The 16,534-nt window shown below is 52.4% G+C and overlaps 1 protein-coding gene across 2 annotated transcripts; it reads right to left on the bottom strand.

Moving 5' to 3' along the window:
• Nucleotides 1-1,906: 1,906 nt before the first annotated feature.
• Nucleotides 1,907-15,939, bottom strand: DEDD2 (death effector domain containing 2). Of its 2 annotated transcripts, none has more exons than XM_063111269.1 (5): nt 15,835-15,939; nt 14,879-15,245; nt 13,306-13,425; nt 12,120-12,254; nt 1,907-3,105 (listed from the first exon to the last, which is right to left on the bottom strand). In XM_063111269.1, the coding sequence occupies exons 2-5, from the start codon at nt 15,204-15,206 to the stop codon at nt 2,714-2,716; spliced, it is 975 nt and encodes a 324-aa protein (XP_062967339.1). In that variant the 5' UTR covers nt 15,207-15,245; nt 15,835-15,939; the 3' UTR covers nt 1,907-2,713. The 2 variants fall into 2 exon arrangements, with proteins under 2 accessions (XP_062967339.1, XP_062967340.1); XM_063111270.1 differs by lacking the exon at nt 15,835-15,939 and adding an exon at nt 15,507-15,736.
• Nucleotides 15,940-16,534: the final 595 nt, after the last annotated feature.

A 16,534-nucleotide genomic window follows, 5' to 3' on the forward strand; every position in this document is an offset into this window, starting at 1 on the left:
ACACCCCATTCAAGAATGTTCCAAAGCCTTCACAAAGGCTGTTCTGCCTGGAATATCTCCTGTCCTTATGTTGAACTCCTATTCATCCTCCAAGGGCCAGTCCCAGGCTCCTCTCCTCTGTCGAACCATGGCCCACCTTCCTCTGAGTTCCACAGGCCCCTGTGCCCTGCCCCACAGAATCCTGTTCTCGACCTCTGAGGCTTTTTTATCTGCCTGGGTTGTCCCCATGGCCTGGGTCTGACCCACTTCTGGGCCTCGAAGGTCTGTCCGGCTCCCCCAGCGGCCCTCGCACACCCGGACGAGCTTAGGCGAGCTCCACAGCTCGTGCGCTCAGGGACACTCAGGAGGCGCGAGAGATTGCCTCGTGGTTCCCGCCAACGCCGACTTTCTGGTAAGCACCGCGCCTGCGCGGGCTCCCTCAGCCTCGCGGTTCCGTACTTAATGCACCGTGGAACGCAAGCAGGGGGTGGGACCGGAAGTGTGTCCAGCCAGGAGGCGGGACCCATCACTCATGAGGAAAGAGACAAGCCTCAGGGATCGAGGGAGAGAGAGGTGGATCCTGGAATTTAGTCCAGTAGTTAGAAGCGCCCACCTGCACACACAGGTAAACCCCAAGTAGAGAAGAGCCTCAAATTTTAGGTCATGAAAACAAATCCTATCGCAGGCCAAGGAGAGCCCCCCAGCTCCAGTGAAGGGTGGGAGTAAGAAAGTAAAAGCCCCACCGCACTCCCCAACCTAACTGCTGTCACTAGGGTAGAGATACTCTCCTCAGTTCTTCTGTGTCCCTCAGGCAAGCCACTTCCCCTCTGAGATCATTTCCTATCAAAAATGGGGATAAAATCCACAGAGTGGCTAAGTATTAAACAGATCTTGAGTAGGTGCCAAGTAGAACTTGAGAGCTCCCATAAAGAGCATAAAGACAGGGTGTGGGATCACCCAGCAGCTGGCTGGGCCAGGCTTTGGCTTGTGGACAGGACTCAACTCCTAGACTTGCCACTACGTCCATGTACATCAACACAGGTCAGGGTAGGGCAGGCCCGTGGCTCACTTGGGAGAGTGTGGTGCTGATAACACCAAGACCACAGGTTTGGATCCCTATATAGGGATGGCTGGTTAGCTCACTTCGGAGAGCGTGGTGCTGACAACACCAAGTCAAGGGCTGAGATCCCCTTACTGGTCATCTTTAAAAAAAAACAAAAAACAAACAAACAAAAAAAACACAGGTCAGGGATCCAGGACAGGTTCCAAGGTGTGGGCAGGTGCACATTTTCCCCCAGGAAAAGCAGGCCCTTGGGAATCCCTGCCCACCCTACACCCAACTCCGCAGCCCAACTTCCCCCTCAGGAAGGAAAACGTGGGGTATTGCATAAGAAACTTGAGTTCCTGAGCCTTTACACAGGGGTTGGGGAAGGGGCAAAAGAGGCGACAATCTCAGCTGTAGCCGCAGAGCAGCAGGAAGAAGTGTTGGGCCTCAGAAAGAGGAAGAACAGAGACCCAGGTTAAGAGAAGGTGAACGTCCAGAGGGTACGAGGGCTGGGGAATCGTGGAGAGAAATTCCAGGAGAGAAAACCCTTAGCTGCCTATCTTTCAGTTCCCAAACCCTGGGGCTCCATCAACCTTGGGGGTGGCTGGCCCACCTCACTGAACAAGTTAAAAATCCTGAGACACCCCCACCCACCCACACAGGAGGATATACAAGAGCAAAGCATATGTGAACAGGGTTGGGTAAGTTTATGACTACAAGGCAGTATTTTGTCTTTTGACAGATGAAAAAAGTGAGGCCCCAAAAGAGCAAGTATATGATAGTAGCTGGCAGATGATCAGGCGTCCTGCCTACCCTCCAACCCCTAACACTGAGCCAAGAATACCCCTTCCCCTACCAACAGAGTTCTAGAAAGCCTTGATGTCCACCTATGCCCCTTCCAGGGCAGTTTTATTGGTGCCATTTATAAAAGGTCTTTCCCATCAGCTCCCAAGCCCTTGCCTTTCCTTTCCAAGAAGGCAGTTGTTTTCTGGTCCTGGCCCCATAAGCAACAATAAGCCTTGGTCTATGCTGCCACAACACCCACGTGTGATACTCAGTCCAGGTGCAAGTCTTCATCCAGCTCTGGGGAGGAGGGGAAAGTGAAGAGAGCCAGATCTGTGTTTGGAAGCTGCACAGAGCCCTGCCTGGCTAGAGATGTGTCGGCAAGGTGAGCAGGCCCCATGTGCACCCCAGCTCCAGTGCCCACTGGCATGGCTGAAGCCCAGGTTGGGGGTGGTAAAATTGGAGATCCTGAGAGAGAAGCCTTTAGGCCAAAGAAGTGTGTGGAACAGGCCAGAGCCGGGGCTCAGAGGAGATTTCAGAGGGGGTAGTATGTGGGTGAGCGTGCACTACCATGCACACAGACAGTCCAGATTCAGGGAAAGGATGTGCAGGGGGCCTTTGGTAAGTGCATGGCTATGCCCCCTTCCCTTTGGGGATCTGCATGAGCCGCTGGCCTCCTGAGGCTGAGGAAACACACCTGGGGGTGCGGGGGGGGGAATTTGGGAAGGAAACTCAGCTGGAAGTGGTTTAGGCCCCAGAGCCCACATCCTGTGGGAGGGGCTGTCAAGTGGCCGACCGTCCTGTTGCAGTCCTCAGAGCTGCTGCAGTAACAGTCCTCTAGGAGCAGAGATGGTCATCCTCCAGGGGAGAAGATGGCCCGGAGACTCAGTCCTGCCAGATCCAGGATCAGGAGGCCTCCGTCGGGTGCTGCCCACCCCCCTCCTCCATCAGTAACAGGCGGCGCCGGCCAGCCTCATAGTCAGCCTCATCCACACTGACCAGCAGGCGGACAGCCTCCCGGCCCACAGCCTCACGCAGGGCCTCAGTCAGGAACACGCCCCGCAGGGCCTGCAGTAGGGCACCACTCAGGTAGTCACCCCAGAAGGCGTCCAGATAGGAGAGCTCTGAGAACTTGATGTCACACACCACGGAGCCCAGGTCCCTTGAACGCAGCACTGCTGTGGCCTGCCCAAACACGTCCAGCTGCCGAGCCAGTGCCTGGGGCCGCCGGGAGGCCACACCCTGCTCCAAGGCTGGCCCATGCTCACAGTACTCTGCTCGAACCCGGAGCCGGATGTCTGCAGGGAAAGGAGGAACTTGTCAACATATAGATCAGGGGGACCGCCACTTTTCCTCCCTCCAGGGTCCTCCCGCTGCCCCCTTCCGGTAACCACATCCAAGTACAATGACATCATGACACAGCCTCCGCAGCTCCTGTGGGGTCCAGTCTCTATTACCTCTCCCTGACCTCAAGTCCTCCTCTCCAGCCTCACCACCTCCTCGCTGTTTTCCCAACCACCAGGCTGGCTCCACCTCGGCCCTGCCTCTCCCTGGCCAGGAGTGCTCTTTTCCCAGATCTCCAAGGGTCTTGCTCCCTCACTTCCTGCAGGTCTTTGCCCAAATGCCACCTTCCCAATTAGGCCCACCTGAACCAACCTATTTACAACTCCACCCACCACTCCTCCTGCAGCATTCCCAGTTCCCCATACCCTGCTTTATTTTTTCCCAAGGCTCTATATCACCCTTTATACCATGATTACTATGGTATCTGTCTTCTCCCAGTAGAAGCTCCCTGAAGAAGGGATTTTTGTGTTTTGTCCACTTGTATACCCTGTGGCACACAGTAGGTGCTCAATAAATATTTGTGAAAGAAACAACACATGAACTAATGGACTTGTCTTTAGGCAACCAGCCTCATGCCCCTACCCCATGCCCTATCTTCAAACAGTAAGATCGATGTGGGCCCAACCACATCCCCATCCCTCTCATCCACCCTAGCAAGCACCAAGGAGGCAGACGGGCCCACCAGGCCCAGGAAACTCGAGACTCAAACTGTGCTGGCTCTACTGCAAATCAAGTGCGCTCTTTCCACAGAAGCTGCTAAGATGGTGGGCTATAAGCCCAGAGCTGCTGGGGGCCATTGTGCTATCAAGTGAGGAGAGAATGAAGCCTACGCAGGGCCAACAATAGAGAAAGATTTCTGAGTTCATCATGTAAACCCAGGATCACAATGCGCTTGGATTTTCAGCTACAATCAATTCTCATTTTGGCTTAAGCCAGTTTGAGTTGGGTTTCTGTCACTTATAACTTTACCCAAATCTGCCCAAATGGGGCGACAGTTCTGTACAAGGGACAGGACACATGATTGCTGAGACTACCCCTGTAATGTGAACTTGGGCATATCACCTGGGATTTCTGAATTCCCACCAGTGAAATGGGGCTACTAACAGTAGCACCTCTCCACAACCAAACACAAGGCTGTCCTGAGGATCACCTATAAGCTGGAGATAACAGCAGCCAATATTTACAGAGCACTGACTGTCAGGCACTACTCCAAATGCTTGAATCACATGAACTCACTTAATCCACAAACCACACTGTGAGGGAAGCCCTATTATCACCCCTAATTTACAAATAAGGAAATGGAAGCCAAGAGAAGTAAGCTGACTTGCCCAAGGCCACATGGCACGGTGGTTAGCAGTCATTTAACCTCCCATGCCCCAAAGAGCAGCCTTCTGAGTTGACAGAGCTGATTCTAATCCAGGAGGCTTCAGGCAGTAGCTGTGTGACCTGGGACAAGTCACAACCTCTCTGATTGTGGATTCCTGCCTAAACAAGGGGACAACCTCTGCCATAAAGATCTGTTGAGAGAATTAAAAAGAGAGCAATGGTTAGAAAGAGGCTAGCACTGTGCACAATGGGCGCTCCAAGAATGGCAGCCACCAACAGCTCTAATGTGCCAAGTGCTTGATCCTTGGAAGTTCAGCAGAATCACTTCTGAGGGACAGAGGCCACATTCAGCCCATTTGATAGATGAAGAAACCAAAGCTCTGGGAGGGGAAGTCTCATGCTATAGGTTCCCTTCACCTTTCACAGACTGTGTCAGCAACAGAGTTGAAAGTGGTACGCAGATGCCCTGCTCCTCCAGATGACTTCTCAGCCCCACCTACTTCCTCCTCCCACCCAAAACCCTTCCTCTTTCTGCCTCAAGGAAAACCCCATTCTATCTACTCAACGCCCAAGGAAGCCTGCCTGGCCTCAGCCCCCAGGCCCTCCCACGGCACTCAGACCCAGCTCCCTCCATCCTGAGGACCAAATAAGCCCTCTGGGCCCACATGCTTGACTCCTGTGTCTGGTCAGGCCCTTGATCAATATGGGCAGGGGAGCAGGAGGCGGGGAGGAGTAGCACCTGTCCAAGGCCACACAGGCTGGTCAGCAGAGGCAGAGCCAGAGTAGAGGCAGAGTCCCACAGACCTTGAGGTGAGTCCCAGCTCTGCTACTCTCTAGCTATGAGGCCTTGGGCATGTGACCTCACCTCTCTGAGCCTGTTTCCCCATCTGAAAAACATAAACAGACAAATAAGAGGTCCCTGCTGCATGGTAAAGTCACAAGGATTAAGTAAGGCAACTCGTAGAATGCTTGACTCAGGGCCTATGACACAGAAGGTACCCAGAAACAGGAAGTGGGATTTTGACATCCACCTCTACCCATCCAGGGTCCCCATCCAGGCCTTCACCTCTCTCACCTGGGTCCCTGAGCCAACCCCTCCAATCCCTGCTACAATCCTACAACTCCTACAATCCCTGCTACATCCTCGGATACCCTGCCACATCAAGTCACAACAAAGTGACTCTCAGCACAAGCCTTATTCACAAAATCACCTGTCCACCATGCTCACCAAAGCTCAGCTCACAGGACCTCACATCCTGCCCAGGTGAATCCTTTCCTGGCACAACCTTCTCAGCATAGATCTAGACCTATGGTATAAATCATCTGTCTATTCACCCAGAGCCCCCACCATAGGGGTGAACAGAGGACAAGACCAGGGCAGACTCATGTGTCCCCACTCAATCTCTCAATTCAACAGATATTTAGTGAGTGCCAGGCACACTAGGGTGACACAAGGGCCCTGTCACATGTGAGACAGGGAAACAAGTAACTCACAGTTAGAAAGGACTCCCTGTGTGCCAGCCGCTACTCAAGGGCTTTCCCTGCCCTAGCCCACCTAATCCTCAGAGCACTTCCATTATCCCTGTTAACAGGTGAGGAAATCCTTCACCAGCACATAGACCAACCTCTGATCTGGAAAACACAATCACGGGAGATAAGAGGGAGAGGACGAGGAGGCTCCACTGGGCAAAAAGAGAAGATGAGCTGTATCTGAGCCACTGCTCCATCCCTGGCCCTGAATCACAATCACGGGCCTTTCAGGCAATCTCTCCTTTACCCTCACCAAAAAAATAACAACAGACAACACTTATCTACTACTTCACATCTATTGATCCTCTGATCATCCCCACGACCTTATGAGGTGATGCTGTTATTATCCCATTTCTGCAGATGCGGAAACTAAGGCTCAGAGGTTACATCACCTGCTCAAGGCCACACGGGTAGAAGTGGCAGAGCCAGAATTCCATCTGAGGTACCTGGCTCCAGAGCCCGAACTCTTAAAGAGCTCTCCAGAGCCCTATCCTGTTTGCTGCCTCTCTCACAATCATACACATAAATACATAATTAAAAGACATCCTGAGAGCCAGAAGAGAAAATTACATAGAGCAAATTATAATTTAGATTGAAAGGATAAGACAGGACCTCTCTAGGAAATGACATTTGAAGTGAAATGTAAAGGAAACAAATAGGTTTAGAGAGGAAAACAAGAGAAAGGGAAGAATGGCATTCCCAGAAGAGAGAAGGGCACTCGAGGAAGTCCAGAAAGAAAATGAACTTGGGGCTCTCACAGGCCGAGGGGCCAGCACAGCCAGAACGTGGTGGAGGAGAAGGGTACAGGGCAGAACTGGTGGTGGCTCAGGGAGTGTGGTCTCGCTCAGCAGCAGAGCACCACAGCTCTGGGGCCTCTGAAGGTAACCACACCTCTCTGTACCTCAGTGGCCTCCTCCGTAAAACAACGCTTATCCCAGCACCTGCTCTCACAGGGCTGCTGTGAAGATTACATGGCTGAGTGCAAATAAACACTGAGGCCAGTGATTGGAATGCAGGAAGGACAGAGCCTCCAACTCAGAGGCAACTCCAGCTGCTCTGTAGAAGTGGCAAGTTGGCAGGAATAGGGCCAGGGCAACAGACAGACAAGGGCTGCAGGTGGCTGTCCAGGATGGGAACAGTAGAGGTAGAGAGAAGTGGATAGACTAGTCCAGGTGTGTCAGCGAGGGGCAAGGCCAGAAGGGCACCCAGCATCTATCTATGTGACCTAGGCTGGGGGCTGGCTGAATCGGTTCCACTTTGGCAGCTGTGGAGAAATGCTCCCTGCCCCTAATGGGTAGTGGGGAGGCTATGCCTTTCTAGGGAGGAGAGTTGCTCCTACCTCCTGCACTCAGGTGGGCTCCAGTACCCTCCTGTCCCCCAACCCCACCTCATACCCCAGGAGGTCTCTCTTCTGGGACAGAATGGGACACAGAGGGAAGTGGGAGGGGCTTCCTAGAGTGAGGTTCAAGGGAGCAGGCCCTGGGCTAGGTGCCAGACGCTATGCTGGGTGTGCCAGAGATGAGCCTCACTCAGGTCTTCCCTCTCAGAATTCCTAGTTGGGTGGCCTGGGGACAAAGAGAACCTGTCTCTTATGGCGCTGGTGGGGAGTTTCCAGCCTTGGTGAAGAGAGGCAGCCAGTATGCTTCAATGGAAAGACACCCCCTCCTGCCACAATGTGGCCAGCACTGCTCTCCTCTAGACAATGGAAGGACCCCTCCCCAGCCTCCTGCCTTCACGCCTGCCTCACTCCAGTCTCTTCCCCACAATACAGACAGCATCATCATGTCAAATGCAAAGTTCTCAGCTCCTACTGAACTAATGAACTGAGGCAAAGAGATGTTGCCGCCAACTTAAGAGAAAGATAAGGCTTTGTTTGCTTCCTGATGAAAAACACAATACCACCCAGAAAGTGAACTTGTAAAAAACAAAACATCAAACCAGAATCTGACCAGGCCTCTCCAGACCCAACCACAAATTTTCAGGAAATACAGATGACAGGGGAACACGTTAAATCAACTCTTCCACAGGATGCAATTGGCAAAATCCAATATTTGGAAAAAGCTGTGGGACAACTGCTTTCAATAAATAACGATGCAAGGAAGGAAAAGAGAGATGGCAGGGGAATCCTAGCAATTAGGAGACTTAAGAGAACCAGATACTTATGAGACAATTGAAAATTTGAGTACTGATTAGATATTTGATGGTAAGAAATTGTTGTTATTTTTTCTGGTGTGGTAATATTTTAAGGAATTTTTATCTTTTATAGATACACAGTAGAACATGAACCATTGTAACTACAAAATAACATGGATGATGAGACAAGATCAGCCATGAGTTGACAACCACTGAAACTTAGGGGAGCTGAGGGTTTGTTATGATAGTCTATCTGCTTTGGTATTATTTTCCATAGAAAAAGTCCATAGAAAAGTTTGGGGAAGGAGAAAGCAAAGCGGATCCTGTCATTCAAATCCTCCAACTGTTTTCCATAATTTAAAAAAAATGCTAAGCCCAGACCCATGGCTCACAAGGTCCTGCAGGATCTGCCTTGGTCACATCTCCTGTCCTCATCTCCTAGCAGTCTCCTCCTTGCTCCCTCCATTCCAGCTTCGCCAGTTTCCTTGCCACCCCTGGCACTCTCCCACTCAGGCCCTTGCTCCTGTTATCCCTCTATCTGGGACACCCTTTCCCTGATATCTGAAATTTCTGTCTCTTGGCCTCCTCCCATCAGAACACAAGCTCAATGAGGGCAGGGGCCTCCCATCCCTGCTGTGCCTAGCACATAGCCAGCACTCTACAAACATAAGTGGAACAAGTAAATGAACAAATCCGAGTTTCAGCCCAGCTATGCCCAACACTCATTCTAGTGACTTCCTTTCCCTCAGCCCGTTTCCACCTTAGCACAATGGGGGACGTCACCCCTACCTCAATGACTGTCTTGAGAATTCAAGGTCAGGTAAGTAACACGTCCAGCACAGTACCCAGTGGACAACCCTAAGGAATGTGGAAACTCCAAGGCCCTGAGTCCAAGCCCTGGATCCCCAAGTTCCCCTCCCTCACACTCTCAGACACTTGGGAGTTTAGTCTAGTTCTATCCCTCAAACGAGGACAGCTGACTGCAGATCAACTCTCACAGGTGAGAAGGGGATAAGAATGGCAGGCTTCTTCCTCAATCAAGTCAGGAGGGGCCTCCTTCCACCCCGGCACTGGGCCTTGTTACTTCATTAAGGCTAAGATACTGTAATGTGGTATTAATTTCTGTAACACCAAGGTCAAGGGTTTGGATCCCCATACTGGCCAGCTGCCAAAAAAATCAAACAAAAAAAAAAACAACGAAAGCCATTCCCATTTTTCAGAGGGGAATACTGGGGCTCAAAGTGGGGGAGCCCCACCCTGCCTAGTGAGTCAGCAGTCAGACCTGCTCACCAGTCTCCCATCAAAACGCAGCCACACCCTGGCTAACTACCTCCTGGCCTCAGGGAGGAGACCTGCTCCTGTCCTCCCTGAGGCAGCGACTCCCTTGCCTGCCCAGCCAGCCTGGTGGCTCTGGTCATTACTGCCTGACTGGGTGTTTTGTGGTGGGGGAATGAGGAGTCAACACCAGGCAGCCACCGTCTCAAGCCTGGAGCTGTCTGAGGACACAGGGCTGGCTCTATTGGTCTGTTCCTCCTGACGGCACCCAGTACAGGTATCTGCAGCTTCATCTACGAAGCACGCGTGACCTCCACTGCCTAGAGGGCCACGATGGGAACTAGGGGGAGCAGGGGCACCCACTCTGCAGGAGGAGGGAGGAAGCACACACTCTCCGCACCCTGCTTATATTTCCATCCCATCACGCCAGCTCCTCCTGTCTCCTGATCAGCTTCCACATCAGCCTCCTTCCCTGAGCCCTTTCTCCTCTTTGGGCACCAGCCGTCAACCCGCTCCCCCCGAGTTACCCTTGAGGTACCCCAGGAAGCTCCTTCCTCACATCATTCAGTCTCAGCCCCCCCCACAAGGGTGCTTTCCCGGCTTCAACAAAGTGCACTAGCTTTCTGTTTCTTCACAGCACCCATTAATAGTTGACGTTACATGATATACTGGTTGTTTACCAGTTACCTATTTCACCGACTATAATTCTCCAGGCTGGGGACTTTCTCTACATGGTCCATTTCTGTGTCCTCAATACCTAGAACAGTGCCTGACATATAGACAATACTCATTAATGAAAATTAAGTGAGAGAATTAGCAAATGATCCCTTCCATGGCTCTCCCAATCCCTAGAACAGAGTCCAAACCTTCAGGGCCCCCACCTGCCTCATGTTCCCGGGCTTTCACCTACAAAGCCTCTGCTCCTGACAGATTCAACCCTAATTACATCCCACTGTGGACATACAGTTCACTCTGCGAGGAATGCCGTTCCCAGGTCCTCTGCTTCCTCAAGCTTATTCTGGAAGAGGCACCTCCACAGGGAAACAGGCTGGCCAGAGGTCTCCCCTACACACCCGAGTCCCTGTGCTCACACTACTTGTGGTACCTGTCACACCAGCCTGGCTGCCACTTTCCTGGACTGTCTTCCCTGCAGCCTGGGAGCTCTGGAAGCTCGGACACCATATCTGATGTCCTCTTCATCCCCAGGCTTGCCTAACTCAAAGAAGGAAGTACCAGAGATGGAGGGGGAGTGGGGGCCTATGTCTATGTCCTCCCCACAGGACCAGGTGAAATTTCTCAAAGGCAAGGCCTGAGCAGAGCCCCCAATGCACCCCGTCTGCAGTCAGCTCTATGTCCAAAATATTTCCTTAGCCCACTCCTCATCACGCTCTCCAATGTGACTATCCTAGGCCAGATCTCTGCCCTCTACTTCTCCTTGGACTGCACAGCCTCTTCACTCATTTCCCTGCTTCTGCATTATTTAATCTTCTTAATATGCACCTAACAGAGCATATATTAGATGCTCAGCACCGTCCTAAGCACTTTACAAACCCTAACTCACTCATTAACTTATTTCCCAGATGAGGTCAGAGTTCCTTTTTTTTGGCACTGGCCAGTATGGGGATCCAAACCCTTGACCTTGGTGTTATCAGCACCAAGCTCTACCAAGTGAGCTAAACAGCCAGCCTGACAGTTCCTTTAAAAAGAGGTATCAGAGGCCGAGCCCGTGGCGCACTTGGTAGAGTGCGGCGCTGGGAGCGCTGCGACGCTCCCGCCGCGGGTTCGGATCCTATATAGACCTGGCCGGTGCACTCACTGGCTGAGTGCCGGTCATGAAAAGGACAAAAAAAAAAAAAAAAAGAGGTATCAGATCACGTCCCTGCCCTGCTTAAAAAGAGAGCTTAATAAATGGAATAAAATCCAAACTCCCACCTGCCAGGCCCAGCTGCTCGGGCCCCTGCCCAGGCCCATACCTGCTCCCCACTCTCTCTTCATGGCACTCATCATTGTCTAAAGTACCTTCAGTTTCATGGCTCTGTCACTGGACTAGAAGGTCAGCTCCACAGGGCAGAGACCTCAATGCTGCATTCCCACCCCAAGCACAATGAATAGGAACAGTGTGACTGACAGCAAACTCTCACACTTCATATGTCTCAGTCCAGGCATATTCCAAGCATATTACATGGGGTAACTCATTTTCTCTCACAACCCTAGTTGGGAGATACCATTATCAGCCTCATTTCACAGTTGTGGAAATTGAGGCACAGAGAGGTTTACTCCCCTGCCCAAGGTTAGCTTATTTAAGTGCCAAGGCCAGGATGTGAATCAGGTAGCCTGACCCAGGGTCCTTGTCTTTTTTTCTTTACCTTTGTGATATTCCACCACTGCACAAGAAGTGATTGTCCACTAAGTAAAGCCCTGCAGATGTCTGCTGAATAAAGAAATGAAATTGGGGAAAGGGGTTGTGAGGGTAGGCTTCCTGGAGGAGGTAGCACATGATCTGATCCTTTAACAATGGTAGGATATAGAAAAGCAAGATGGCAGCAGAAAGAACAAGAATTCCACTGTGCTCAATGGGTAGATAAGAGTTGCTGCCCATCTGCCAGGTGTGTCACACCCCAAGCAGATTTCTCCCACCTTCTGACTGACTCTACAGCTTGCCCTGGGCACCATACATGCACTACCAAGGCCCACAGACACCTACCACAGGTCACTTTGCCTTCTGACACAGGCCCAGCCTGCTCCTGCTGGGGAGTGGCTGGGCCCCCTCTCCTCCGCCTTCTGGCACCACCACTGGGTCGGCCCCGACTCCGCCGCTGCCGCTTGGTAGGGGAGGAGCCTAAGGAGAGACAGATGGGGCAAGCTGAGGACCACGATGACAGGTGGATGCCCAGGTGGGTACCAAGGGAAGAGCTCAAGGCTGGTCTCAGTGCTATGAGCCCTTGGGTGAGCCCCTCTGCTTCCCTGCCTCAGTGGCCCTGTCTAGATGACAAGCATCATCTAGAAGGGCAGACAAGCACACCCCACCACCCAGGAGGCCCACTCCAGGTCTGACCCCAGAAAATCCCCTGCACACACACACCAGGAGACACACATGACAACAGCCACTAGGCATCATTTATAATAACAGAAATAAATAATTTGTGAGTCTAAAAAAGAGAGATGGTGGAGAGCAGGAAAAAAGGAAAACTCCACTTGATACAATTCCAGCTAACAAAGCTAGAAAAAAGAAAAAAATTAGAAAATCATTTTACAGGGGCAGGCCCGTGGCTCACTCGGGAGAGTGTGGTGCTGATAACACCAAAGCCACGGGTTCAGATCCCATATAAGGATGGCCGGTTAGGTCACTGGGTGAGCGTGGTGGTGACAACACCAAGTCAAGGGTTAAGATCCCCTTACCGGTCATCTTTAAAAAAAAAAAAAGAAAGAAAGAAAGAAAGAAACACGTCCAGCAAAGACAGCTAGATAAAAGATGATACCCACAATGTAATGCCATTTAAATGAAATATGAAACCATGTAAAACAATTCTTTATGTTGCTTCAGGATATGTGCTTCTAGGGCCAGCCCGTGGCTCACTTGGGAGAGTGTGGTGCTGCTAACACCAAGGCCACGGGTTCGGATCCCTATATAGGGATGGCCGGTTAGCTCACTTGGGAGAGCGTGGTGCTGACAACACCAAGTCAAGGGTTAAGATCCCCTTACCGGTCATCTTTTTAAAAAAAAAAAAAAAAAAAAGGCTATGTGCTCCTGTAGCAATAATAAACACATACACACACTGAGAACATGAGACAGAATGACCCCTTGGGCCCCTTCCTTCATGGGCAACGATGGGGGAGGTTCATTAGGGTCCAAAAGGAAGAGAGGGACACTGTCATCCAGCTGGACTCACCTGTCTCCCACTGACCCTGCTGAGAATCTGAAGAACTGCTTGATGGCCGATGGCGACAGCAGCTGCCCTCTTTTCTCTTTGAAGAGCCAGAGGTGCCATAGCTGTAGCGTTCTGGAGACACTGTGTAAAGAGAAGAAGCGTTCACAGCCTCCCACCCCTCTCAGGCCCAGCTCCCAATCACCTCCCCTAGAAGAATGCCTGTACCACACAGTGCCCAAGCACCTGCCCAAAGGCTGCTCAGATGCCTTCTGAGACAGAAGATTCATCACCTCTTGCGGCCATCCAACCCATGTCTATAGCAGCTACAAGTGTCAGGGTTATTCTCCAAGCAAGCATAGTGAGAATCTCTGCAAAGGCCCCTTGCTCCCATCCACTCTCCCCAGCTCTCCCTGAGGCCCCAAGGAGTAAGCAGACCTTTCTACAGCCTCCACAAATCTTCTCTTCTAGAATCTGACCCTCAGATATGTTTTCCCCAAAACACTGTCAGCCTTCCCTAGAGTTGCCCTTCTCCTGTAAACCAAATCCCATGGGCTTACTCTGGCCATATTGCCCCCTCCCCAAACTAGCCACTGCACTTGTAGTAACCCCACTAAAGGCTCAACAGCCTAAGCATACAAGGGCTCCTGAAACCCTCCCAGCTCCTTACCTTCTCAGCTCTGCTACCCTCCAGGAGCACTTCTCTCACAAGGATTAATGGCATCAACTCTGGCAAGGCAAGTTTGAATCCTGGCTTCCATACTTTCTAGGTACATTATCTGCAAGCCCCTTTGTGACGTGGCTTCTCACCTACCTCTCTGCCCTTGCTTGGATCCCCTCTGCTCCTGCCACGCTGGCCTCTGATGATGCCCAGCTCATTCCTACCTCAGGGCTTGGATCCCTGCCTTTCCCTCTGCCTGGAATTTTCTCCCCTGAGATCAATGCATGGCTGGCAGGGCAGCCTCAGTTCAAATATAACCTTCTTAAAAAGCTCCTCAGTGGTTATCCAATCTAAGATATCTTCCCTTCACTTTGCTGCCCTCCCTATTCTCTCTATTCCATTACTTTCAGTCTTTCTACAACCAAATATAAGAATAAATTATTTACCTGTTTTATTGTCTGATTCCTCCAATAAATGTAACCTTTATGGAACAAGCACCTTGTCAGTCCCATCACCTTGTATCTCCTACACAGGATTTAGTTCTTATATGTGGGCAAGCTGTTTAACTTCTCTGAACCTGATATATTTTCCCTGTACAGTGAGGACAGTAACAGGACTTCCTCATGGAATTACTGGGAGGACAAAAGATGATAGTTCATGAAGGACTTAACAGGCACATGCTGTGCCTAGCATGAAACAAGCTATCTATAAACAGTGGCCATAATCATCATTATTGACATGGCCAAATTCTACACCCCTCCCAAAGCCATGTCTCCTCCCTCTTGTGTTGCTCATTGATACTCTGGGAATAGGGGGGAATGGACTGGAAAACCGGCTATTTGATACGACACTGTCCATATCAGGATACCATGGGGGCCCAGCGGGAGCAAGGCTCTCTCCCCACCGAAAGTCCAGCATCCTCCCATTCAACCATACCTGGCCGGGGTCGCTTGCGCGCCAGGTGCGGCAGCAAGTCATGGCGGGACAGAACGCGCAGGAGTTGCCCCAGCAGCCGGAGGTTGCTCTCGTCGCACTGCCCGCGGCGCTCCAGCTCCAGCATCAGCTCCAGGCCGCTGCGGGCCCGAGCCAAGCCTCCAGCAGCGCCGGGAGCCTCGTCCAGCAGGAAAGCCAGGAGCTCCAGCTCGCACTCGGTCAATTGCCCGCCTACCACCTCGAACATACGGTGAAGTGACAGCATCCCGTAGTAGTCCAGGCACTCATCCTCCTCCCAGCTCGGAGCCGGGGTCGACCCGGACAACGCCATTCCCGGGCGAGGGGGGCGGAACAAGCTCAGAACTGGGGCCTAGAACCCAAAAGGGAAGGAAGCAGTGGTCAGCGACGCGGGGTCCCGGACCTCACACCACCAGTGCATCTCCCCCGCCCCGTCGCGCTGGGCAAGGCCGCTCCCACATCCGACTGTCTAAGCCTCCCCCTCCCTCAGAAAGGAATGGTATTGCTCGAGGTCCCCTAGTAACAGGTCGAAACACCAGACCCCGCTCATCCTCCGACCAGTAGGGCCGCCGCGCCCGAACGCCCCTCCCCAGGTGGTACGTTCCGAACTAACCTCCGGACCCAACCAAGTGATTCGGCCCGAGGCCCATCCCGGGGGACCCTGCTTACTACCCTTTGACTCTGGGTAATACTGTCCGGACGTGCCCCTTGGCTCCGTCCACTCGTACTGTTCGATTAGCCCCACGGCTCCACCCAAGTAGTACCGTCCGAAAGTGACCCTCCGCCCCCTACAAAAGGGTCCAACCAAGGTAGCTCCACACAGGTGGAACTGGCCGAACCCGACCCCTTCGCCCTGTAAGGGCGGTCCCACGCTCTCCCCAGCGTCCACGTAGTTTCGTATATCCTCCACCAGCCGTCCTTAGGCCCCTCTGGCTCCTCACCGGATTGTGGCGTCCGATGACTCCCGGACGACGGCCGCAGCCACTTGTTTTGGATCTTTCTGGCACCTTCTGTATTATTACGCCTGCGTCACCTCGCCCCTCCTTCTTCCCCCAACTCGCGCAGGTGCGACCGCCACGCCCCTTAGGCGCAAGCGCAGAATGAAGCCTTCAAGCCCCTCCCCTCCCAGGCCTCCTGACCCGCCCCCAACAGAAGCGCCTTGTCTTCCTTGTGCTGCGCTTGCGCAGGGCGAGATCTGTGCTGCGCCTGGGCCGGATGTGGTACCCGATTGCAGAGTCCCTGCTTCCCACCAGTGACTTAAGCCCCTGGGCCCCTGTTGCCCCACGTCACGACCTGTTGGATCTCATGGACTACAGCCACCTCCTGATCGCAACCTCAACGCTCACATTACCACTGCCCCAGCTGCCCTTGGCAAAAGACCACAATCACGACCGTCCCTGCTCCCAGTAGCGCCCAAGCCTCTCAGGATCGGGACCTGGACACTCCTCCATTAGATTGTCCCCACTTCTACTGGCAACCAGGAACCTACATCCCAACCATGCCGTCTCATGATCCCGACTGGAAACCCCCGCTCATTCAACAGGACCCCCCTCACCCCTTCCACTATCTATCAGTTCCTTCCCCTGATCGAGACCAGGACTTGGCCATCTCATGTTCGGGACTAATACCTCCTTCCAAATC

This window comes from Cynocephalus volans, chromosome 10 (assembly GCF_027409185.1).
Source record: "Cynocephalus volans isolate mCynVol1 chromosome 10, mCynVol1.pri, whole genome shotgun sequence".
Taxonomy (NCBI): domain Eukaryota; kingdom Metazoa; phylum Chordata; class Mammalia; order Dermoptera; family Cynocephalidae; genus Cynocephalus; species Cynocephalus volans.

What these genes read in the sequence shown, in the direction of transcription:
- DEDD2 (XM_063111269.1), bottom strand. Translation starts at nt 15,206, where the DNA reads ATGGCGTTGTCCGGGTCGACCCCGGCTCCGAGCTGGGAGGAGGATGAG. An exon ending in GCGCAAGCGACCCCGGCCAG is followed by an intron (nt 13,426 to 14,878) that starts GTATGGTTGAAT and finishes CTCTTTACACAG; the next exon opens with TGTCTCCAGAACGCTACAGC. An exon ending in AGAAGGCAAAGTGACCTGTG is followed by an intron (nt 3,106 to 12,119) that starts GTAGGTGTCTGT and finishes CTTTCCCTGCAG; the next exon opens with ACATCCGGCTCCGGGTTCGA.